This window comes from Rhinopithecus roxellana, chromosome 15 (assembly GCF_007565055.1).
Source record: "Rhinopithecus roxellana isolate Shanxi Qingling chromosome 15, ASM756505v1, whole genome shotgun sequence".
Taxonomy (NCBI): Eukaryota; Metazoa; Chordata; class Mammalia; order Primates; family Cercopithecidae; genus Rhinopithecus; species Rhinopithecus roxellana.
In genome coordinates, this window is record NC_044563.1 from 55,798,875 (window position 1) to 55,824,541 (window position 25,667).

General features: G+C 38.8%; 1 protein-coding gene across 2 annotated transcripts in view; it reads left to right on the top strand.

Annotated features, from left to right (window-relative positions):
* The window catches only part of THAP12 (THAP domain containing 12), a 30,903-nt gene extending 7,159 nt beyond the window's left edge, over positions 1-23,744 (top strand). The window contains exons 2-6 of one of the 2 annotated variants that reach the window (XR_004053614.1): positions 7,762-7,882; positions 9,280-9,374; positions 12,628-12,735; positions 18,078-18,114; positions 20,904-23,744. Coding sequence is in view for 1 of the 2 variants with exons in the window: in XM_010366782.2 (XP_010365084.2) it covers positions 7,762-7,882; positions 12,628-12,735; positions 18,078-18,114; positions 20,904-22,834 (2,197 nt within the window). In the remaining variant the exon portion in view is untranslated. The remainder of the gene's footprint in view (positions 1-7,761; positions 7,883-9,279; positions 9,375-12,627; positions 12,736-18,077; positions 18,115-20,903) is intronic. The other variant, XM_010366782.2, reaches the window with a different exon arrangement.
* The last annotated feature ends 1,923 nt before the right edge of the window (positions 23,745-25,667 follow it).

Sequence of the window (25,667 nt, forward strand, 5' to 3'; positions counted from 1 at the left end):
TCTTCATATATTTCAACCAAAACAACATATAGCAATAGATTAAATACAGAAGCAGATATGAGAATCTAGCCGTGTTCTATTAAGCTGGACGGAAGAGATTTGCAAAAATGAAGCAGTGTAATTTTTCTCACTAAATGTTTTTGTTTTGGGAAACGTAATTTTTTATTAAAACATTATTTATGTTAACATAAGGTTGGTATTTTTAATGAATTAATAAATATTTAAAAAATTTCTCTAATAAATGTTGTTAGGTAAAATCCACATAAACAAAAGGTCTTTGGAGTCCTCAATAATGTAATAGTGCAGAGGAATCTGGGAACTATGAAGTTTTGAGAATTGCTGCTCTAAAATGTGAGCAGCACATTTCAAACTTTTTTTTTTTTTTTTTTTGAGGGGTGTTGCTCTGTCACTCAGGCTGGAGTGCAGTGGCTGGAGCATGGCTCATGGCTCACTGCAGCCTTAACCTCCTGGGCTCAAGTGATCTCCCAGCCTCAGCCACCCAAGTACCTGGGACTATAGGTGCCCATCACAACCCCCAGCTAATTTTAAAAAAAATTTTTTTTGTAGAGACAGGGTCTCACCACGTTGCCCAGGCTGGTCTTGGACTCCTGAGCTGAAGCAGTCCCCCCTTGTTCAGCCTTCCAAAGTGGTAGGATAACAGGTGTAAGACACCATGCCTAGCCTGAAGTACTTTCATATCAACTCATTTAATCTTCCAAACAATGCTGTGAGTTGTAATAATAGTACTTCTTTTTTTTTCCTTTTTTTTTTTTTTTTTGACACAGTGTCTCACTGTCACCCAGGCTAAAGTGCAATGACACGATCTCCACTCATTGCAACCTCTGCCTCCTGCGCTCAAGCAATTCTCCTGCCTTATGCTCCCAAGTAGCTGGGATTGCAGGTACATACCACCATGCCTGGCTAATTTTTGTATTTTTTGTAGAGACAGGATTTCACCATGTTGCCCAGGCTGGAACAGTATTTATATACTGTATTCTTTGTGACAGACACTGCTCTGTTATATACTTCTCTGTTATATATACATTATTTCATGTTACCCTTGCAGTAAATTTTGAGGTAGTCCTTGCTTTACAGATGACCAAAGTAGGTACAGAGAGGTTAGCTAACTTTTTTAAAGGCCCTACAGGAATGTCTAAAACCTTAAGAGTAGGACGGGATAAAATATGTATTACCCAAACTTATTTGACCATGGAACCTTGTTTTTTTTTTTTTTTTTGGAGACAGATTCTTATTCTGTCGCCCAGGCTGGAGTGCAGGGGCACAATCATTGCTCACTGCAGTCTCCATCTCCCAGGCTCAAACAGTCCTCCCATCTGGGCCTCCCAGGTAGCTGGAACCATAGGCGCACGCCACCACACTTGACTAATTTTTTAATTTTTTGTAGAAACAAGGTCTCCCTATATTGTCCTGGCTGGTCTTGAACTCCTAGGCTCAAGTGATCCGCTTGCCTTGACCTCTGAAAGTGCTGGTATTATGAGCCACCATGTCCAGTCCTTTTTTTTTTAATGGAACAGTTCTGACTGGGCATGGTCACTCATGCCTGTAATCCCAGCACTTTGAGAGGCCGAGGCAAGAGGATGGCTTAAACCCAGGAGTTTGAACTTACAATGAGCTATGATTGCGCCGGTGTGCTACAGCCTGGGCGACAGGTTGAGGTCCCCCCCTCCTTTTTTTTTTTAAAGGAACAATTCTTTGACCAGGATTCCTTGGAATATACTTTTAGAAGTGCTACATTAGTAGGAAACCATTGAGGGAAAAACATTAACAACAAAACAAAGAAGTGGTCAGTGATGGTTGACTAGTGCTGAACGTGTTTAAGGTGTGTACAGAAAGTGGCTGCGTGCAGTGGCTCACGCCTGTAATCCCAGTGCTTTGGGAGGTTGAGGTGGGTGGATCACCTGCGGTCAGGGGTTCAAGACCAGCCTGGTCAACATGGTGAAACCCTGACTCTACTAAAAGTACAAAAATTAGCCGGGCATGGTGACGGGTGCCTGTAATCCCAGCTTCTCAGGAGGCTGATGCAAGAGAATAGCTTGAACCCAGGAGGCAGCGTTTGCAGTGAGCCGAGATTATGCCACTGCATTCCAGCCTGAGCAACAAGAGCAAGACTCCACCTAAAAAAAAGGAAAAGTTAAAAGTGAAATAAAATCTGTACAGAAAAGTGACCATTGGATTTGGCAGAATGGGGTCATTAGTAATTGTCTTGAGCAGTTTCAGTGGAAAAGGGATAGAGCACGAGCCTCCTTGGCATTGATTAAGGAGACAGTACAGCAAGATAAGTGGATGCAGTCCAAATGGATGCTTTAACAAGTTTTGCTATAAAGAGTATCAGGGTTAAGAGAGTTTTAAAGATGGGAGACATTAGGGCATGTTTACACGGTGGGAATAATATAGTAAGATAAATGTAGGGAATTCAGATATTATATATGGAGAGGTGGAAAGTCTTAACTACCCAGAGTTTTCTGGGTGTATACGTATTCATACACATATACCCACATACATGTACACTTGTGAATCAGGAAAAGTTTCCCTCAAGAAATGACATTTGAGCTAAGATGTGAAGGCTGAGTCATAGTTAACTGTGCATAGGAAGTGTATAAAAAGCAGCAAGAAGAATGTAGTAGGCTGAGTAAACAGCACTGGGAAGGCCCCAGGATAGAAGTGAACACAATTGTTTATCCTGAGAGTAATGAGAAGCCACTAAAAGCTTAAGCACAGAATAGACATTCTCAAATTGGCTTTAAAAAATACCCTGCAGCATGGAGAAGGGGTTAGAGAAGGGCAGATGACCAGTTTGGAAGAGATACTAGTAGACCAGGTAAAAAATTGTGGTAGCTTGAACCAGGGTGTTATTAATGGAGAGAAGCAAATGGATTTGGGGAGTCATTCCACTGTGCTAAGGGAAAAGTCTACAGAATCTGGAGTACAGAGAACAGAGCAATGACAGGGGGAGCTGGGAAAGGGGAGGAATTGGTAAAAATTTGAGACAATTATATAAGTGGGTATATATGTATATAAATATATATACACGTTCATAATACACATATGTGAAAAGACTTATTGTGGTTTATATATATATATATTTTTTTTGTTTTGTGTTTTTTTTTTTAGACGGAGTCTCGCTCTCTTGCCAGGCTGGAGTGCAGTGGCGCGATCTTGGCTTACTGCAACCTCCGTCTCCCGGGTTCAAGTGATTCTCCTGCCTCAGCCTCCCAGTCATATATAATTTTTATAATTTTATTTGCGTAAAAACATATACACAGAAGAGCTACGTGCGGTGACTCATGCCTGTAATTCTAGCACTTTGGGAGGCCGAGGCAGAACGATCACTTCACCCAGGAGTTTGAGCCTAGCCTGGGCAACGTGGTGAAACCCCATCTCTACAAATAATACAAAAAGTTAGCTGGGCGTGGTGGCGCATGCCTGTAGTCCCAGCTACTTGGGAGACTGAGATGGGAGAATCGCTTGAACCCAGGAGGTGGAGGCTGTAGTGAGCCGAGATTGCACCACTGTATTCCAGCCTGGGCAACGGAGTGAGCTTCTCTCTCTCTCTCTCTCTAAAGAAAAAAAAAACCCGAAAAACATATGCACAGAAGATCACAAATGGTAACTGTACATCATGTTGGATTTTTAGAGTAACATAGCCATGAAAATTTCACCGGGATTTTTAAAAAATAGAGTATTACTAGCATCCCAAACTTCCTCTGCTCCAAGGTCCTCCCAGCCATTATCCCATTCTCCCCAGTGGTAGTCACTGTGACTTCACATACCTTGGATTAGTTAGGTTTTGGGGGAAAGAGGGAGAATGAATGGAAGCTTTATTATTGTTTGAGATATAGAACATAAACAGCACCTCAGTAAGCCTCTTTTGTGCCCACTACCAGTTGTTTCCCTCCCCAAATGTGTCTACTATTCCATCACTGTTGAGGCAGGGCCAGACCACCCCATATTCAAAGATTCACTGGAACGTCTTACAGGACTCAGTATATGGTTGTACTCACAGTGAAGATTTATTGCAGCATTGTAGTAAGAATACACATCTGGATCATAAGGGAAAAAGACACAGGCACAGTCTGAAGGAATTCATGTATAGGCTTTCCTATGCTCTCTCCTTCCCATGAGGGGTCAACCAGAGCCCATTTTTCCCCAGTGGTGGAAATGTAGCAACACATGTGCCATGTTTCTGTGGAGAGAAGACCGTTAGAGACCTAGTGTCCAAAGTTTTCACTGGGGCCTGATCACATAGGCAGCCTCTGCCTGGCATATAATAAAATTCCAGATTCCTAGAAGGGATGGCAGGTGTTCAGCATAAATCATGTTGTTTGCACAAACAGTCTAGGCACATTGAGCTGCATTATCAGTTAGGAAACCGAAGGCTAGGTTTTTGTATTTTTTAGTAGAGATGGGTTTTCACCGTGTTAACCAAGATGGTCTCGATCTCCTGACCTCGTGATCCGCCTATCTCGGCCTCCCAAAGTGCTGGGATTACAGGCTTGAGCCATCGTGCCTGGCCTCTTATGGTTTTAATTAGCATTTCCCTGATGGCAAATGAGATTGAGCATTTTTTTCATCTATGTATTGCCATTTTTATTACCTTTTTATTACAAAGTGCCTGTTCAAGACCCCTTGCCAGTTTTTATGTTGGGTTATTTATTTGTAGTTCTTCATATATATTTTGAATGTGAGTCCGTTGTTAGATATATGTATTGCAAATATCTGACATTTTGTGGTCTGCCATTTCACTCTTAAATGGCTTCTTTTAGTGAAGAAAAGTTACTAACTTTAAAGTAACCTAATTTATAAATCTTTTCCTCTAGTGTTTGTGCTCTCTGTTGCCTTAAGAGATCTTTATTCCAAGGTCATGAAGATAATCTCCTGTGTTATCTTTTAGTGGCTTTATTGTTTTACCTTTCATATTTTTTTTTTTTTTTTTTTTTTTTTGAGACGGAGTCTCGCTCTGTTGCCCAGGCTGGAGTGCAGTGGCCGGATCTCAGCTCACTGCAAGCTCCGCCTCCCGGGTTTACGCCATTCTCCTGCCTCAGCCTCCGGAGTAGCTGGGACTACAGGCGCCCGCCACCTCGCCCGGCTAATTTTTTGTATTTTTTAGTAGAGACGAGGTTTCACCGTGTTAGCCAGGATGGTCTCGATCTCCTGACCTCGTGATCCGCCCGTCTCGGCCTCCCAAAGTGCTGGGATTACAGGCTTGAGCCACCGCGCCCGGTCTTACCTTTCATATATGATCTACAATCACTTGGAATTTATTTTCGTGTATGGTGTACAAATAGGAGTTAAGATTTGTTTTTTTTTTTTTCATGTGGATATTCAACTCATTCAGCCCTATTTATTGAAAAAGAAAACTCCATATTTGCCGCTGTTCAAAGCTACCTTTAAGTATCTGCAGTGCCCTATTTTGTTTCATTGTTCTGTCCTTCTGCCAGTATCTGTCTTAATAAACTTTACAGTAAGTCTTAATATCTGGTAGTGTAATTCCTTCAACCTCCTTTTTTTTCTCTCTCTCTCTCGAGATTGTCTTGGTTATCCTGGGTTCTTTAAATTTGTGTATAAAAAGTTTTGGAATAATTAGTCATTTCTTTCTCTTGTACAAACTTATTGGGCTTGTGATTATATTGAATTAGTAAATGGGTTTGGGGAAAATTGACATCTTTATAATTTAGTGTGTCAGTTCATAAACTTATGTATTTAAGTTTGCTTTAAAAAGATTATTAGAGGTCTTGCACATCTTTCACTAGATTTATTCTTAAGTAGTTCATATAGAAAGACAGGTGTATTTAATTAGACTGTCTGCCTGATGCCCATTCTGTTCTTGATTGTCTGAATAAGAGTTGCTGTTGATATCAGAAAGCTGCTTCAACTCAGTTCAGAGGTAATATGTACAGTATTGCTCTGTGTGGAAGGTCTCCAGAGATTTAAGAATTTAAAAAACAACTGTAGCAGTATGGCAGATTATTTTATAGTGAAATAGTTTTTATACTTAATATTTGGATTTTGAAACATGAAATGTTTATAATCGTAATGTACAACTGTGTACAAGTGTGATGAAATTGTGAACATCTTAGGCATCATTACTGTGAGCAGTGTAATACTTGTTGGTCAAATGAAATGCTGTACAATTTAGCTGTAGTTTTTTAAAAATCATAACATTTTACCATGATTTTACATTTTTAGAATAGAGAGAATTAAGTGTCAGGGGCAGGTGTGTTGGGGAAAGGTGGACAATAGTGTTAAAACATAAAAAAAAAATATTGTGATGTAATTATAAAGGAATATGTTGGGCCGGGCGCGGTGGCTCACGACTGTAATCCCAGCGCTTTGGGAGGCCAAGGCGGGCGGATCACCTGAGATCCGGAGTTTGAGACCAGGTTGGCCAACGTGGTGAAACCCTATCTCTACTATAAATACAAAAATTAGCTGGGTATGGTGTTGTACACCTATAATCTCAGCTCCTCGGGTGGCTGAGGCAGGAGAATCGCTTGAACCTGGGAGGCAGAGGTTGCAGTGAGCTACGATCATGCCACTACACTCCACCTTGGGCAATCCACCCTGGGCAACAGAGCGAGACACCATCTCAGAAAAATAATTTGTGACACTGTTTATCCGTGGCAGAACTTTTATTCTTAGAAATTTGAGGGATGGGCCGGGCACAGTGCCTCACACCTGTAATCCCAGCACTTTGGGAGGCCGAGGTGGGTGGATCACCTGAGGTCGGGAGTTCGAGACCAGCCTGACCTACATGGAGAAACCCCATCTCTCCTAAAAATACAAGATTAGCCAGGTGTGGTAACGCACACCTGTGATGCCAGCTACATGGGAGGCTAAAGCAGGAGAATCGCTTGAACCTGGGAGGCAGAGGTTGCAGTGAGCCGAGATCGTGGCATTGCACTCCAGCCTGGGCAACGAGAGGAAAACTCTGTCTCAAAAAAAAAAAAAGAAATTCGATGAAAGATCTGGTTGTGACTTTAGCAGGTTACTTAATATTTCTGTGCCTTGGTTTCTTCATCTGCACAAGGGAGATAATAATAGTACCCATCTTTGGAAAGGACTTAGAACAGTGTCTGCCTCATAATAAGTGCTTATTATTAGTTTTTCTGAAAATATTTAAGCACCGAGAGGGCATGGACTTTGTCTTGTTCCCTGTCTTCAGTACTTTTTGTGTACTGGATTGTGTAGACACAGTCCCTGCATTCATGGAGCTTGCAATCTAGTCAACACATATTACTACAGATAATAATTTGTGTTCATAGGAAGATAAACAAATACAGCCTTTATGCTTCCCTTAGAAACTAGTTATTTAAAGAACATCTAATTACTGATTTTCTACAGTGACAGTGTTGTTTCGTTTACTTGTTGAAGTTGAAATCCTGAAGGGAATGTTAGGCTGTTAGCCTTGTCGCTGTGCAGCTTTCTGCTTGTTCTGCTGATGGTTGGATCTTCTCTGATGTCTGAGTTGGAAGATGCCGGTTTCAGTTCTAATTCTGCTGCTGATTTTGTACTTGCCTCCAAGCAAGTTACTTCTTAACCTTGTCTGTAATTGAAGTGTTGTTAAATGATTTAGAAGTTTTTTTCAAACTGTTATTTTGTTATTAATAAAATTCTCCAAATTATGTTCTCAGGGAGGGGAGCAGGAATCCGTTGTTATTAATATATGTTTGCCTTAAAACTGAAGGCTGAAATTTAAATGCTGAGCTCATTTTCATAATTGTATTTTGGTTTTATTTATAGATGCCAGAAGTGGGTGGAGAACTGTAGGAGAGCAGACTTAGAAGATAAAACACCTGATCAGCTAAATAAACATTATCGATTATGTGCCAAACATTTTGAGACCTCTATGATCTGTAGAACTGTGAGTAATAGAAGAGCTTGGTGTCTCTCTATTTGTCTTGATTTCTCTCTCTCTCACTCTCTGTGGTTGGAAATGTAAGTATTTGCCAATGTTGGAAAGTATTCCTATATCCTGCCACTTTAAGATGAAGACAGATTTGGAGCTGAATAATATCTGTTTTATTCTTAAAATCTGATTTTGCCAGTCGCCTATAATCCCAGCACTTTGGGAGGCCGAGGCAGGAAGACCACTTGAGCTCAGAAGTTTGAGACCAGCCTGGGTAACATGGCCAGACACCATATCTACAGAAAATACCAAAAAAACTAGCCAGGTGTGGTGACATATGCCTGTAGTCCCAGCTACTTGGGAAGCTGAGACGGGAGGATCACTTGAGCCTAGGAAGTCAGGGCTGCAGTGAGTTGTGTTCATGCCGCTACGCTCCACTCTGGGCAACAGAGTAAGAGCTTGTCTGGAAAAAAACCCAAAATGATGAAAAAAAGAAAGAAAGAAAAACTCCTCTGTTTCTGATGCCCCGTTTCTACTCACCCGAGGTAACTACTTTTTTTTTTTTCTTTTTTTTTTTTAAAGACAGTCTTGCTTTGTCACCCAGGCTGGAGTGCAGCGGTGCTATCTCAGCTCACTGCAACCTCTGCCACCTCCCCCACCTCCTGGGCTCAAGCGATTCTCTCTCCTCAGCCTCTCAAGTAGCTGGGATTACGGGCACGTGCCACCACGCCCAGCTAATTTTTGTATTTTTAGTAGAGGTGGGGTTTCACCATGTTGGCCAGGCTAGTCTCAAACTCCTGACCTCAAGTGACCCGCCCACCTCAGCCTCCCAAAGCGCTGGGATTACATGTATGAGCCACCACACCCGGCCAAGGTAACCACTTTTAAATATTATTTAGTTTTCAGAAAAATTTTAGATGATTATAAAAGTTGGTGTTTTTATTTGGAGCTGTTTAGAGCTTTTTTATGAGTAAAAGATTTTCATCTTGGAATGGAGCTCTTGTTTTCATGTTTTTGGATGTACTATTAGAACCAACTCAATTTTTATGTGCTAGATGTAATAGTAAACAAATTATCCAGGTAATGTGGAAAAACATTTCCATCAATAGTATGTAATTTCATATCAAGACCAGTTAATTGTGTGAGCTTGGCTAAGTCATTTCCCCTCTCTGGGCCCCAGTTCCTAATAAGGAGATTAGACCAGGTAATTCCTGAGTTCTAAGATTTTTAACCCTCTGTGATTCTCTTGCTATGATTTATAAAAGGCACAAATAAGGCAAATTTGATTGAAATGAAGCAGACTTGTTTCAGTGTAACTAATGTAACACCTCAGATATTGGGATAGACATAAACTTGATTCGAAGGTACACTATATGTTGTTATGCAGCAATTTATTTTGATATTTTTTTCAGATACATTTTGCAGAGGCATCAGAAAACTAAAGAATGATTGGGTTATTTTATTTCTCAAAATTAATTGAAGCAGATACTTGTGAAGTCATTGGGAGGTGAGCCAATTCCGGTTCAACAGTTTAATCACAAATATTTGAGGAATATTTTTGCCTTAATTTGTTAAGAGGGTAATAATGATCAACCAAGATAAAAGGTTTCATATGTTTGAAAGGCAAACTACTTTTATGTTCTTGACATTAAGTAAAAATATCCCAAATTATTTTAAATACATTTGCCATATGCATTTTTGCATTTTTATTTTAGTAATAAATATGGTCTCTTAATTAGATAATTCTAACCAGATTGTGAGAAATTTAAAGCATAGTTCATTCTTAAATTTGTTAGAGAATAGAACAGAAAGATGAGCCAGGTTTGCTTTTTTAATTTCTAAATGATTCTTCAATCTTGAATAAATGAATCCAAATGTGAGAAAATGTTCTTTCTATACATCTAGGAGATGTTATTAAAAACTGGATTTCTGGGCTGGGTATGGTAGCTCATGCCTGTAATCCCAGCACTTTGGGAGGCTGAGGCGGGCGGATCATTTGCGGTCAGGAGTTCGAGACCAGCCTGGCCAACGGGGAAACCCCTTCTCTACTAAAAATACAACAACAACAACAAAAAAAATTTGCTGGGCATGGTGGTGCATGCCTGTAATCACAGTTGCTCAGGAGGCTGAAATAGAAGAATCGCTTGAACCCAGGAGGCTGAGGTTGCAGTGAACCAAGATTGTGCCACTGTACTTCAGTCTTGGTGACAGAGTGAGACTGTGTCTCAAAAACGAACAAGCAAACAAAAACCCCTGGATTTTCTGATATCCATATCTAAATGTTTAAGAGTTTTGGCTTTATTAGTTTGACATTGAAGATCTCATCAGTGGCAAGGCACAGTGGGACGTGTCTGTAGTCCCAGCTACTCAGGAGTCTAAGGCTGAAGGATTGCTTGAGCCTAGGCGTTCAGAGCCAGCCTGGGCAACATGATGGTGAGACCCTGTCTTTAAACAAACAGACAAAAAAAATAAAAAAATCTCATCAGTAAACATTCATGACTACTGAATTTGGCCAGAGCCAAATATTTTATTATTTTGATGCTAGAGTAAGATTATTGTTTTATGCTCAAACCTTAATTCAGCAGTTAAAAATTAAATCTTGATAATGCGATACTTGATATCATAAGCAGTAATGGAATATTGTCTTTTTTGGCATGTGTCCTTATAAATATTTATATTTTTCTTATTATTTTTTGAGACAGGGTCTCACTCTGTTGCCTAAGCTGGGGTGCAGTGGTGCAATCATGGCTCACTACTGCCTCGGCCTCCCAGGCTCAAGCAATCCTTCCTGTTCAGCCTCCCAAGTAGCTGGGACTACAGGCATGTGCCACCATACCTGGCTAATTTTTGTATTTTTTGTAGAGATTGAGTTTTGCCATGTTACTTAAGCTGGTCTTGAACTCCTGGGGTCAAGTCATCTACCAGGCCATGGCCTCCCAAAGTGTTGGAATTACAGGTGTGAGCCAACATTCCTGGCCAAAATAAATATTTATAAAATGTCATTTTTTTCTTTTACATATTCTGTTTTCTGATCTATAATGTCTTTGCTTTATTTGCAAATAGAAAATCAATTTGATTTGACTTTTAAAAATTTGTTAAAATGTTTTTTTCCTCTCTTCCTTATTTAATAATTGGTAAGATATCAAAAGTTGATTGCATATGTGCATTTGCTTATTTTGGGGACATTTGCTCAGTATGAAAGATAGGGAAGCTTTGAGTATAATAACTTGTACCCCCTTCAGTGATTGTGTCCCTAACCAATTCCTCATTCAGCCTCCCTGGTAGACTCAGGATCACGAGCCCAGAACTAGAAGTTGAGGGTTACTAGGAAGTCAGAGAATTATCTTTGTGCTTTCTGTTATGGCATGGAATTGAACTAGAAAATATTGACTCTGAATAGAAATTCATCCCAAATGTGTTTAACAACTCTTTGGGTACAACCCAAGATAGTGTGTTCCATTTAGATACATGTTTTCCCTTCATGTCTTCCCGACCTCCCTTCCTTGGGTGAACAAATTTAGAAGTTGTTATTTTTGTTTGGCATGTTCTTTGAACATGCTTAGATATTTTGAAATAATCACTGCTTCCAAGAAAGCTTGTTTAAATGAAGTATGTTTTATCTTTATCATTGCAAATTGAGGAAGAAATTAAAGGCACTATTTCTCTGGACTGTCTGAGAGGAGTGTAATAGCAGCTATTTATTACTCTCCCTCTTAATAAGCTTCTTGTCTCTTACCCAGCCTCCTCAGGGCTGGCAGTAGGGCTGTTACCATCTAAGTATATATCCAGCTTCTAGCCAAGTTGGATGAAATTAACAGGAAGTAGGGTAGAGTATGATCATTCTTTCATAAGATCATTAGGACTTGAAAGAAATATAGAAATACCTAGATTAGCATTTGCAAAAATGTGATTATGTATATCAGTATCACTTGTGGTGTGAGAGTTGGTTTCATGTGGCACATGAATCAATTTTTATTTTAGAAGTTTTGTAATATGTGTTAAAAACGTAAAATTTTTAAAAACATAAGATAAAAACATCAGATCATTCTTCCTACAGTTTTTATTACTTAAGACAGTGTGAGTAGATTGTGTAAAAATACAGATGGTAATATAACTGAAATGGCAAGCATTATGATCGCTAGTATGTGAATAATTTCATTTTGGGAAATGTTGATGTAGTTCCATACCAGAATTTTATTCAGAAGAAGAAACTGGGGCCCAAAAAGGGAAAGTAATTTAGCCAAGGTGTCTTAGTGAGTCACTCACTGGTAGAGTTTGGACTAGTTCCTAGGTCTCCTGGGTCCCAGTCCAATACTTTCACTGTGCCTTGATACTTCTCAGTAATATTAGCAAAAGTGGAACATTAGGTAAAATAGGGATGCGTTATTATGGAACATACAAGAGTACAGATTATTTTGGGAGACTTGTGCCTCCTGTAGATTTGGTGGGCTCTTGGAAGGACAGGAAGATAAAGTAGCTGGGATGCCGAATTAGAAACAGATACGCAAAATGCAAGCATATTTTATGTTTTATGCCTACCTTCAATTCAGTTTCTTAATTTATAATAAGATTACCAGAAGGGCAAATGCAGGTACTGTTGGAAATAGTAGACTGACCTGAACTGACGTCAAGTTCTATAAGTCTCTATACTTTAGAGCTGGAGTTGAAGGAATATTGTGGAGGTCATTAACATAGAATTTTATTGATGTATAATGTATTTATAAGGATCATCTCTGAATTAACACGTTCTTCTTTTTCAGAGTCCTTATAGGACAGTTCTTCGAGATAATGCAATACCAACAATATTTGATCTTACCAGTCATTTGAACAACCCACATAGCAGACACAGAAAACGAATAAAAGAACTGGTATGTCTATGTACTTTCACCTTTCCCACCTTCCCCCATAATACTATGAAATCAAATATGGATGCATTTATGTTAAATTAATCCAAGTTACTCTCTATTTCAGAAGTAATGTAATGGGAAATAAATGTTATAGTTGTTAAATAGTGGCCTGGATGTGAGATGATGAGTTTTAGTATTTAAATTGGAAAATCTCCCTCAAATTTAGCCAGTTGATACTTGTTGAGTTGGTCCAGAGTGTGCTGTTAATTATAGGCCACTAGCTCATTCCCTTCTGGGGAAGAAGGAGAAAACTACCTTTTCTCTTGTAGTAAGGAAAGTAGAGCTGAGGTGTTTCCAGAGTTCAGCACAAAGGAATAAAGAGAGGGAAAGTGTAAAAGTGGAGACATGGAATGTTTTAAAGATAAGGCTTCTGTCGCTATTAAATATGGACAGAGTTTAGAAAAAAAAACATTGAAATCTCTGTTTATGGCATAATTTACACATATTCTTATATTCCTTAGATATCCTTCAGTTCTGAGGATTGACACCTATCTGTATTTTGTTGACCTTAGGTGAACAGAAGTATAGTAACTCCTTAGTCCATGGCTTTCTGTCATCATTGCCACTAGCAAGGCCCTTATTTTGCTTTATTATTTTTCATTCTTCACCCAGTATTACCATTACCATTCCTTCCCCTACCAGTTGGTGTCCATGCTAGTGTATTTAATATATGTTCTATCAGTTCACCTACTGTGTGCTTTTTAAAGATAGCATTTATCTGATTTTCCTTATTCTATGCTTACCTTTCATATTTAGATATTTTATCCATTTGGAGTTTGTATGACATACAGTAGGGATCTATAATAACTTTTTCTCCTTGTAGAGAAACTGTTTTCCCAATATGGTCTGTTAATCCTTCCTTTCCTCCACTGGTGTAAAATGCCACCTCTGTTATATAAAAAGTTTACATAAGGCTGTTTTGGGGAGTTCTGTTCCATTTCACTGTATTATTTGTTTGCAACTATACTGCACTGTTTTATTACCTTGGCTTTGTAATATATCTAACTTTCAAATCAGGTGATTGTTTAACCTTTTTCTTAACTATTTGTGGACCTTTATTCCTCCATATGAATTTTTTTTTTTTCCCCGAGACAGGGTCTCACTCTGTCACCCAGGCTGGAGTGCAGTGGCATAATCTTGGCTCACTGCAACCTCCACCTCCCGGTTTCCAGCAATTCTTCTTGCCTCAGCCTCCAGAGTAGCTGAGACTACAGGCACTCACCACCATGCCTGACTAATTTTGTATTTTTAGTGGAGACACGGTTTTACCATGTCAGCCAGGCTGGTCTCGAACTCCTGACCTCAAGTGATCTGCCCGCCTTGGTCTCCCAAAGTGCTGGGATTATAGACGTGAGCCACCGTGCCTGGGCTTTTGAATTTGAAAGTCCTTTTGTCAAGTTCTCCTAGGAATTATTTTGGGATTTTCATTATAATTGCTTTGAATTGACATCTTTACAATATTAGCAATTGTAAATTTATTACTAGTTTATTACTAGTTTAGTATTACTAATGTTAGTAAACGAATATTACTAGTTTACTATTATGGTATAAACTATTGTAAAGTATTAACTAGTTCCATCCATGAATAGAAAAAAAATCCCATAAAATACCTGTCAAATAACAGCAGTCATTGACAAAACTAAATACTAGTTTTTTGAAAAGAATATTAGAATACTTTTAGGAGTACAGAAAATGAAAAATTTCGAGGGCTTTTGTTACAGTTCTTTAAATGAGAATGTATACATTCTTCCTTAGATCACTTCTTAAATACATTATGGTTCTTACTGGTATAGATGATATATTCTGGTTGAAATTGTTTCCAGCACTTTTGAAGAACTTCTTTTTAAATTAATCCTAATAAGTCTTCTGAGTTTTTCCTCTGTTACTGATTGTATCATCTGTAAATAAGGAGAAATTTGTCACTTTCAGTTCTTACTATTTTAATTTTTTCTGTTGCCTGTCTTGTTTAGTCAAGATGCCTGGTACTACGTTGAACAATTCTAGTAATGTCATACTTGCCTTGCCCCATTGAGTGTAATGTTTGCTGTTGGTATTGTTAGATAGTTTTTATCAAGTTAAGGAAATTCCCTTCTACTCCCATATTCAGAGTTTTCTTGTTTGTTTTTTGTTTGTTTTCTTAAGACAGGGTCTCACTCTGTCACCCAGGCCAGAGTACAGTGGGGCAGACACTGTTCACTGCAGCCTCTGCCTTCTGGGCTGAAGTAATCCTCTTACCTCAGCCTCCCAAATAGCTGGGACCACAGGTGTGTGCTTGTATTTTTTTTTTTTTTTTTTATAGATGCGATCATGCCATGTTGCCCACTTTGGTCTCAAACTCCTGGGTTCAAGCATTCCTCCTACCTCAGCCTCCCAAAATGCTGGGATTACAGAAGTGAGCCACCATACCTGACCTATATTCCGTTTTTGTATTTAACTTATCACATGCTTTCATTGCATGTATCTAATAGAAAAGTTCATTTTTTTTCGTTCTTTAATGCAATGAGTAATACTAACGGATTTTCTGTGAACCATCAGCATTTCTGTAATGAATTCTAGTTGATTGCAATATGTCTGTTTGCTTTTGTATGCCATTGGATTCAATTGGTCAGTATTTTATTTAGGATTTTACATTTGTGAATCTTGGCCTGTAACTTTCTTTTCATGTACTCTCATTATCCACTTATAATATCAAGGTTCTATTACCATCATAAAATAAGTTGGATATCTTTTTTTTTTCTCCTAGAAAAATTTGTATAGGTAGATGTTATCTGCTCTTTAAGGTAGAACTTGGTAAAACCATTAGAGGGCTTGGGGTGGGTGAGGGAAAGTTTTGATTGCCATTCTGATATCTTTATTGGTTTTCTCTTTCTTCTTGTGTTTTGTTAATGTTTTGTTAATGTTTGTAATGTTGTAAGTTTATGAAACTTTAATAATCTTTTCAAAGAACCAGTAGTTTTGTCAGTGATTGTTGTACTTGTGAATATTGGTTTTCTTACTGGTTTTTCCTTGATTAGGGTGATTTACTTTTTGACTCTTTTTCTAGCTTCTTGAATGTTTAGCTCATATTTATGTGTATTCAAAGCTGTAAATGTGTCTCTTAGGTCCATTTTAGCTGTACCCCACAACTTTAGACAGATAGTGCTGTCATATCTGGCTGTAGGTATTTTGTAATTTCTCTATTTTGTTAACACAGGATTGTTTTTCTTAGTTTCCAGATGTGGAATTATTTTTAAAAACGATTTGATATTTTAAATTTTAAATGTTATTAAGAGATACACAGAGGATACGTATAGTCTATGTGATGTTGATTCTTTCTGATTTTTTTGCATCCATTATTGCTATTGAAGTCTGTGCCAGCCTGATTCTTGTTCCTTTTTAGGTAATCATCTTTTTCTCCCTCAAAGCTTTTTAAAAGTTTTCTTTATATTTGACATTTTAAATTTGGCTAACCTATATCTAGATGTGAGTTTTTTTCTTATGTACCTTAATTTGTCATCTTACAGCTGAGGACTTACATCTTAAATTCTGAGAAATCCTTAGTTTTTATTTTTCATTATGCATTTTCCCCTCTATTTGTTTATTTCTATTTTCCTGGGACTTCTCTTAGATGAATACTGACACCTACATTACAGTCCTCCATTTCAGCTTTCTTCCTGGTGTCCATGGAGGACTGATTCCAGGACCTTCCCTCAGAGAGCAAAATCCACAGATGTTTGATTCCCTTATATAAAGTGGTGTCGTATTTGCATATAATTTAAACACATCCTTCTGTGTACTTTAAATCATTTATAATACCTAATACAGTGTAGTGCTATCTAAATAGTTGTTATATTACATTGTTCAGGGAATAATGACAAGAACAAAAGTCTGTGTGTTCAGTATAGACACAACCAAACTTTTTTTTGTTTTTGAGACAAGAGTTTCGCTCTTGTTGCCCAGGCTGGAGTGCAAGGGTGCAATCTCAGCTCCCCACAACCTCTGCCTCCCGGGTTCAAGCAGTTCTCCTGCCTCAGCTTCTCGAGTAGCTGGGATTTACAGGCATGCGCCACCACGCCCAGCTCATTTTGTATTTTTAGTAGAGACGAGGTTTCTCCATGTTGGTCAGGCTGGTCTCGAACTCCCGACCTCAGGTGATCCTCTCACCTCAGCCTCCCAAAATGCTAGGATTACAGGCGTGAGCCACTGTGCCTGGCAGAACCATCCATTTTTAAGTAATATCTAGATTATTTATGATGCTTAATACATTTATGTGTTTGTAACACCTAGTACAATGTAAATGGTATGTAAATAATTATGCTGCGTTATATGGGGGAATAATGAGAAAGAAGTCTGCACATTTTCACGATAGATACAACCATCCATTTTTTCCCCAGCATTTTCAGTGCATGGTTGGTTGAATCCATAGATATGAAGTATAATATGTATCAGGATGAGGAGCTCAATCACTTGCTGTCCTGTAGCTATCATTTCCCTGTAGTCTGTCCCTCCGAGAGCCTCACATAATCTCACAGCAGGCATACTCTTCCTGACCTGCCATCCTTATAAACATGCAGTCCATAGGATAAGGAGGGGATGTCCAGGTTGACCAGCCTGCTGATGTTTCTTGTTATCAGCACCATGTCCATTGCTGCCCAACAGGCATCCTGCTGTCTGTCACTGGCATTGCTGCTTTTCTGCCACGGAAAACAACAAAGTGGCTTATGATTTAAGCATTGTAGAGGGTTGGAAGGAAAGTAAAGGATGCAGCTGGAAAGTTCTTCCTTTGTCTAACGCTATTGGTGCCACTTGGCCTACTATGCTCTGTGTATCTCTTCCATGCTGGTACTCTTTCACCTTCTCCTTCACAGGGATTTCTCATCACTTTTGTGTTGAGTCCTGAGATTCAGCAACCTCCTTCTTATGGGACATCTCCAGGGTTAAATTGGGAAGCAAGATGATTTGTGTCCTCTTGAATTTAACTCCAGGTGCCATGGTGTATTTTTGTGACTTTCATTAGCCAGGAAACACTTAGATAACCCAAAGTTACGGTGATTTAGGTAGAAAATAAGTAAAATGATGTATTCTTTTCTCCCTAGGACTTTGTTATAACCTTGGAGTCATTAACAGCTTATTCTGGTTTTCTCATTGTCTGTCTGTTTAAAGAATGTATACTATCTATATAAAGAATTTATCCTCTTGAAAGAATTAAATTGACTCAGACTAGACATTTGTATTTGTGAGTCTAAGATGATAGACTAGAGGTCAGTTTTTTAAAGATGATTTGTTTTTTTTTTTTTTTCCTCTTTTTTTTTCTTGACATTTAGAGTGAAGATGAAATCAGGACACTGAAACAGAAAAAAAGTAAGTGATAGTGTTAATGACTCAACTTCTGAATGCCTTTTAAAAAGGCCTTGACCTGGTAAGGACAAATAAATATGTTCTGTGTCAAAAACCTACCTTGAGAATGGATGTAAGAGTGTGCTCAACTTTGTCCTGTGTTTTGAAATTATCTATGAGAATAAAGTCTAATTTTAGTTTGTCTTTATTGAGTGGTGCTATGCCACACACTATGCTATATGCAGGCCTCACAGAGGTGACGCCTCCTCTCTCAGTGTGGTAGAGGGGTGGCAGGCACACAGTGCTCCATTGTAGGGAAGGAAGGGCAACAGTAGAGGCATGCACTGAATCTCTTTTCTGTCCACCCAGTTGTGGTGCGTAATGAATTCTTGGTAAATGTTTAAGGACTAAATGCTGTGGGGGCACATAGTGCCACTGGGAGTAGTGGTCACAACAGCCTTTCTGTAGGTGCTGATGCCCGAATTATGTCACCAAAGGACGAGGGCTAAAAGCTGTTTTTCTTCTTATCAGTTATTAGTTACTCCTCCTCTATTTATTGCTGTTGTTATTAACATAGCATTTTATTGAGTGCTTACTGATGCCAAGTCATTGTTCTAAGTGTTTTACTTGTATTAATTCATTTTATTCTCACAATAGCCTTGAGATAAGTACTGTTATTTCCCTCTTCATGGATGAGGAGATATGGACTTGGGCAAAGAGAGGGAAAGGTATTCTGTGCATGAAACAGGGTGCTAGATTTGGGGAACTACACTCATTTTAGTGTTGTTAAAGTTTGTGATAACTCATTATGGTTAGAAAATGAGCCTAGAGAGGACCCCAAAGGCCAGAACTTGCAGACTTGTGGGCTGTTAGCAATAGGAAACCACTTAGGGGTTTGTAAGTAGGTGATAAGAGGGACCTGATTTCCATGATACATAGAGTACTCTGTTGGATTACAAAAGGTAACACTGGAGGCAGGGAGGCCAGTTGGGCTGTCAGCTGACCAAATAAAAGTTGACAGGCCTTGAATTAAGGCAGTGGTAGAGAGAGTAAAGAGAATAGATTCAGGGAACTTAAGAAATTTGTATACCTATGACACCTAGGAAAGATGCCCAAAAGAAGAGGGACTTCACTTTTCACTTTGTACTCTTTGCTCTTTAATGAACTTCTTTTTGAAAAAAAATAAAAGCAAGGGAATTAGTACTAGTTAATTGGAAGTAGAGAAACAATGGAGGAGAGAGGGAGGGAGCCAGACAGGCAGGCATCCAGGAAAGCCTCTTGCTTTCTGGCTTGGGAAGCCTCCCTAGAATAGAACCACTGCTGTGTCACGTATGATGAATAGCAGTGTCATCTGATTTGAGGAGGGGTGAGGGAAGGATGCTCCCTGCATTTTGCTGAACCCTTATTAAGCTCTGAAGCATGGCTCACACAGGCTCCAGTCAGACTAGATTTCCCTTTGTACTTGGACAGCCTGCTTCCCTCTTCTACCTTAGTGCTTTTGCTGGAATAATTCTCACCAACTGAAATGCCCTCCTTGTTCATGACCCCTTATTTATCCTTGTCATCAAATGCAACTTCTGAATTTTTGTTTCTCCCTGCCGCCCTCCCCAGTCTTTTTTCTTTTTGAGATGGAGTCTCTGTTGCCCAGGCTGGAGTGCAGTGGCACGATCTCGGCTCACTACAACCTCTGCCTCCCGGGTTCAGACGATTCTCCTGCCTTAGCCTCCCGAGTAGCGGGAACTACAGGCACATGCCACCACGCCCAGCTAATTTTTATATTTTTAGTAGAAACAGGGTTTCACCATATTGAGCAGGCTGGTCTCAAACTCCTGACCTCATGATCCACCCACCTCAGCCTCCCAAAGTGCTGGGATTACAGGTGTGAGCCACCGTACCCGGCCATAGTCTTATGTTCTGAGAACTAGGTTTTAACTGTGACTCCTCAGATTTGGATTATTTTCCAGCAGACACCAGTGACCTGTATGACTATGGACAGGGCGTTTAGCCTTTAGGGCCTCAGTTTTCCTATCCCCTATGAAGAGATTAGGCTGTGTGATATTCTAATACTAGCCCTAAGAATTACATTAATCTCCTTTATATTATACTGGTTTGTACAGTTGTCCCATATCTCCCATATAAATGTGTGGCATAATGGTTTGATAAAAACAGCATCAGCATGGACCTTGGAGCCAGACACACTTGGATTTCAACTTTACTTCCATTCTTCTAACTGTATTTGTGATCTTGGGCAAGTTTACTTAGTGACCTCATTTGTCAAGTGGGGTTGATACCACCTGCCTGAAGAGAGAGTAATGTGATGCATATAAAATACTAAGCACAGTAGTTTAGTAATTAGTTCTGTCCCACTTGGTTTTTCTGAGGGCATGGACTGTCATTCATTACATGTGTGGAATGTTTTGTTAAGTGTGTTTTAAAAATTAGGCCGAATGTGATATCTCACACCTTTAATCCTTGTACTTTGGAGCTGAAATGGGAGGATCACTTGAAGCCAGGAGTTCAAGACCAGCCTGGGCAACATATTGAGACCCCCTTCTTCTTTTTAAAAAAAAAAAAATTATTCCTATCTTATAACAGCATTTACATCTAGGATTAAAATATATCTGTTTACACTGTCTCTCCCACTAGAATGTGTCTAATTTTAATCTCTATCTTAGTCTGTAGTCTAATAAATGCCCTATGAATATTGAATGAATGAGTTTGTGGATTTTAAATATTTAACCAAAGGTGTAATATTTTTTGTTTTGTATGGTTTTTCTTGAGCCTGTTTGTAACATTAATTCTTTGTTTTCCAGTTGATGAAACTTCTGAGCAGGAACAGAAACATAAAGAAACCAACAATAGCAATGCTCAGAACCCCAGTGAAGAAGAGGGTGAAGGGCAAGATGAGGACATTTTACCTCTAACCCTTGAAGAGAAGGAAAACAAAGAATACCTAAAATCTCTATTTGAAATACTGATTCTGATGGGAAAGCAAAACATACCTCTGGATGGACATGAGGCTGATGAAATCCCAGAAGGTCTCTTTACTCCAGATAACTTTCAGGCACTGCTAGAGTGTCGGATAAATTCTGGTGAAGAGGTTCTGAGAAAGCGATTTGAGACAACAGCAGTTAACACGTTGTTTTGTTCGAAAACACAGCAGAGGCAGATGCTAGAGATCTGTGAGAGCTGTATTCGAGAAGAAACTCTCAGGGAAGTGAGAGACTCACACTTCTTTTCTATTATCACTGATGATGTAGTGGACATAGCAGGGGAAGAGCACCTACCTGTGTTGGTTAGGTTTGTTGATGAATCTCATAACCTAAGAGAGGAATTTATAGGCTTCCTGCCTTATGAAGCTGATGCAGAAATTTTGGCTGTGAAATTTCACACTATGATAACTGAGAAGTGGGGATTAAATATGGAGTATTGTCGTGGCCAGGCTTACATTGTGTCTAGTGGATTTTCTTCCAAAATGAAAGTTGTTGCTTCTAGACTTTTAGAGAAATATCCCCAAGCTATCTACACACTCTGCTCTTCCTGTGCCTTAAATACGTGGTTGGCAAAATCAGTACCTGTTATGGGAGTATCTGTTGCATTAGGAACAATTGAGGAAGTTTGTTCTTTTTTCCATCGATCACCGCAACTGCTTTTAGAACTTGACAACGTAATTTCTGTTCTTTTTCAGAACAGTAAAGAAAGGGGTAAAGAACTGAAGGAAATCTGCCATTCTCAGTGGACAGGCAGGCATGATGCTTTTGAAATTTTAGTGGAACTCCTGCAAGCACTTGTTTTATGTTTAGATGGTATAAATAGTGACACAAATATTAGATGGAATAACTGTATAGCTGGCCGAGCATTTGTACTCTGCAGTGCAGTAACAGATTTTGATTTCATTGTTACTATTGTTGTTCTTAAAAATGTCCTATCTTTTACAAGAGCCTTTGGGAAAAATCTCCAGGGGCAAACTTCTGATGTCTTCTTTGCAGCTGGTAGCTTGACTGCAGTACTGCATTCACTCAACGAAGTGATGGAAAATATTGAAGTTTATCATGAATTTTGGTTTGAGGAAGCCACAAATTTGGCAACCAAACTTGATATTCAAATGAAACTCCCTGGGAAATTCCGCAGAGCTCACCAGGGTAACTTGGAATCTCAGCTAACCTCTGAGAGTTACTATAAAGAAACCCTAAGTGTCCCAACAGTGGAGCACATTATTCAGGAACTTAAAGATATATTCTCAGAACAGCACCTCAAAGCTCTTAAATGCTTGTCTCTGGTACCCTCAGTCATGGGACAACTCAAATTCAATACATCGGAGGAACACCATGCTGACATGTATAGAAGTGACTTACCCAATCCTGACACGCTCTCAGCCGAGCTTCATTGTTGGAGAATCAAATGGAAACACAGGGGGAAAGATATAGAGCTTCCATCCACCATCTATGAAGCCCTCCACCTGCCTGACATCAAGTTTTTTCCTAATGTGTATGCATTGCTGAAGGTCCTGTGTATTCTTCCTGTGATGAAGGTTGAGAATGAGCGATATGAAAATGGACGAAAGCGTCTTAAAGCATATTTGAGGAACACTTTGACAGACCAAAGGTCGAGTAACTTGGCTTTGCTTAACATAAATTTTGATATAAAACATGACCTGGATTTAATGGTGGACACATATATTAAACTCTATACAAGTAAGTCAGAGCTTCCCACAGATAATTCTGAAACTGTGGAAAATACCTAAGGGACTTTTAAAAACAGGCTTTCTTATATTTGATATTTGGAAGAAAAGCCGTAAGGTGTATGTAGGCCACTTAATCACTAAATATCTTTGCCTATAGGACTCCACTGAATACATTAGCCATTGGTAATCTACCTGTTTAAATGGCCCCTGTTTTTGAACTCTCATGCTTTGAAGACCTACCTGTCCTTCCAGAAGAGAACATTGAAAGTGCCGTATTTCCTTCTGCGTGATCTCTGTTGACGGCACTCTGGAATTGTTTTAGTTAAGTCATTTTAGACATAACATTTATTATCACTGTGGATCTCTACTTCTTGGGTGTTATGAATTCTTCGAAGAAATATATTTTGAAGAGGTGTGGGAGGGAGGAATACATTTTATAAAATGGTATAGTGAAGCCCACAATTGATCTTTGACTAATAGGAGTTTTAAGTGTGCTAAAAATCTATACTGGACAGTTACAAGAAATTACTGGAGAAAAGCTTACGAGCTCGCCAAACAAGGATTTCAGTGTAGATTTTGTGTTTCTCGAACTTAAAGGAACAAATGACAGAGTTTGAATGGAAAGGCCTGCTGTTGTTCCACATCTCATTGTTGCTGTTTACATTCCTTTCTGGAGCCTACATCTTCCTAAGTTTTTTAGCAGGTATATGTTGAACACTTCTGTTTCATGATTGAGACAGAATCAGAGGCCATGGATACTGACAACTGATTTGTCTGTTTTTTTCTGTCTTTTTCCATGACTCTTATCTACTGCCTCATCTTGATTTATAAGCAAAACCTGGAAAACCTACAAAAATAAGTGTTGTGGTTTATCTAGAAAAATATGGAAAATATTGCTGTTATTTTTGGTGAAGAAAATCAATTTTGTATAGTTTATTTCAATCTAAATAAAATGTGAATTTTGTTTAAAGCTTAGGCACATTATTTTTGGTGGGGTCAAAACATTCTTGTTTAAATTCTCTTAAAAAACATTTGATAAACTGCTTCACAATTCAGGATGAGTCTTTTGTATGTGGTTTACTAATTGGGTTATAGAAAAAAACAATTAAGAAAGTATTAAATGTAAGGTTCACCCAACTAGGTGTTTTTTTTTTTTTTTTTTTTTTTTTTTTTTTTGATGTACTGTGTGGGCCCTGGTATAAATTGTCAGTTTGTCTTATTATTGCTGGCTAAAATGAATACAGAGGTGTTAATGAATTATTTCATGTTGGGAGTAAGTGTTCTTGAGCTTCAGAAACCAGAGTGGTGTGTATTTGCTGGACTGCTGAGAATGATAGCTCACAGTCCATTTCTCTGTCCTAGGGAAGCCCACAGATGTGTCAAATCAAGACACATTATGCATGCAGCTTATCAAAAAGATAACAGTTTATCTTGTAGCCAGGGCTCTAAGAGATGCCTCTGTCCTTGGCAGAAAGAACTGATCAAGTTCATGATGGCAGGATGACAATGAAGGAGACACAAAGCTGGTGTTTCTGTACATTCATCCTGTTCTTAGGGCACTTAAGAGTGGTGTGACCTTGGCAGGTTATTTAACCTGCATCAGTTTCCTCAACTACAAAATCTACCTTAAGGTTGTGCAATGAGGGTTAATTAATTTATCATCAGTGACCTATTGCTGCTTAACATTACCCCCAAATTTAATGGCTTAAACATCTGACCATTTCTCACAGTTCTGTGGGATGCTTGAGTGGTGGTTCTGCTAGTCTCATCTGGGCTCTCTGCATTCAGCTGCGAGGGTGGCTGGGGACTGAATATGATGACTGGGCCTCTCCATGTGGTCTTTTATCTTGCGCTATGTAATGGTGGTCTCAGAGTACCAGGAAAGCAAAGGCAGTGGCTTCAAAACCTGGACTCAGTAATTCAGAGCATCACTTTCACCACATTCTTTTAGTCAAAGCAAGTCACTTGGCCAGTCTGGATTCGAAGGATGAGGAAATAGACTGCTTTTGTTGGGAGGAGCTACAAAATAATGGCCCCCTTTTCAGTGTGCCAAATAATGTATTCAAAAATATTCATGCAATAAGCATTAGTTAAGCTTTTGAGATGCCCATCATTTGTTTTTATAATGTAAGTATGTTCTCTAGTTTGGGAGTCTATTGAAAGCTTATTAAAAGCCTAATTTATTAAAAGATGTTTTCAACAAACTGATCTTTGATGGTAGGTTGAATCAGTGGTAATCTCACTGATGAAACAGGTTGTCTTTTGCAAGATTAGATAATTTAGAAAGTGGTAGGTGTCATGACCATTTATTCCACAAATATAAGTTGAATGCTTACTGTGTGCCAGGCTTCTTGGCTTAGTGCTGGCAATACCCAGTACATTTTCTGACTCACCAAGCTTACAGCCTAGAGTTGGCCCATAAGTACATAAAATTGTACATACTTACAACTATACACACACAAACTTCATAGACTTCAGTAAATCAGATTTATTGAAATTAAAGGAAAGGAAAATAACAGAGTATCCACAAAAGCCTTGTACAGTTTTTTAAAAATAAGGTCTGTATCATATCTAAATAGTTTGCAAATGTACTAGGAAAGACATTCAAGATTTAGCATATCTAATCAGAGGAATTTTTGCTTTTGACATATATCATTTTTTTTTTTTGGAAAAAAAAGTTACACAGTTGAAGCCTGATCTAGGATGTGAGACCTGTGAAATAAGTGGGAACAAATGCTTTATTAATAATTCTATGTAATTTTCAGTTAATTCTTAGAATAATTCCTGTGAGGTAAGTAGTTGGTTGGGTTGAAAGAGTCTTCCTTCTGAGACCAGTTCCTCTGCAGTAACTTAGTTGGATCAGGTTTATTGCTGCTTGATATTAGGGGCAGCC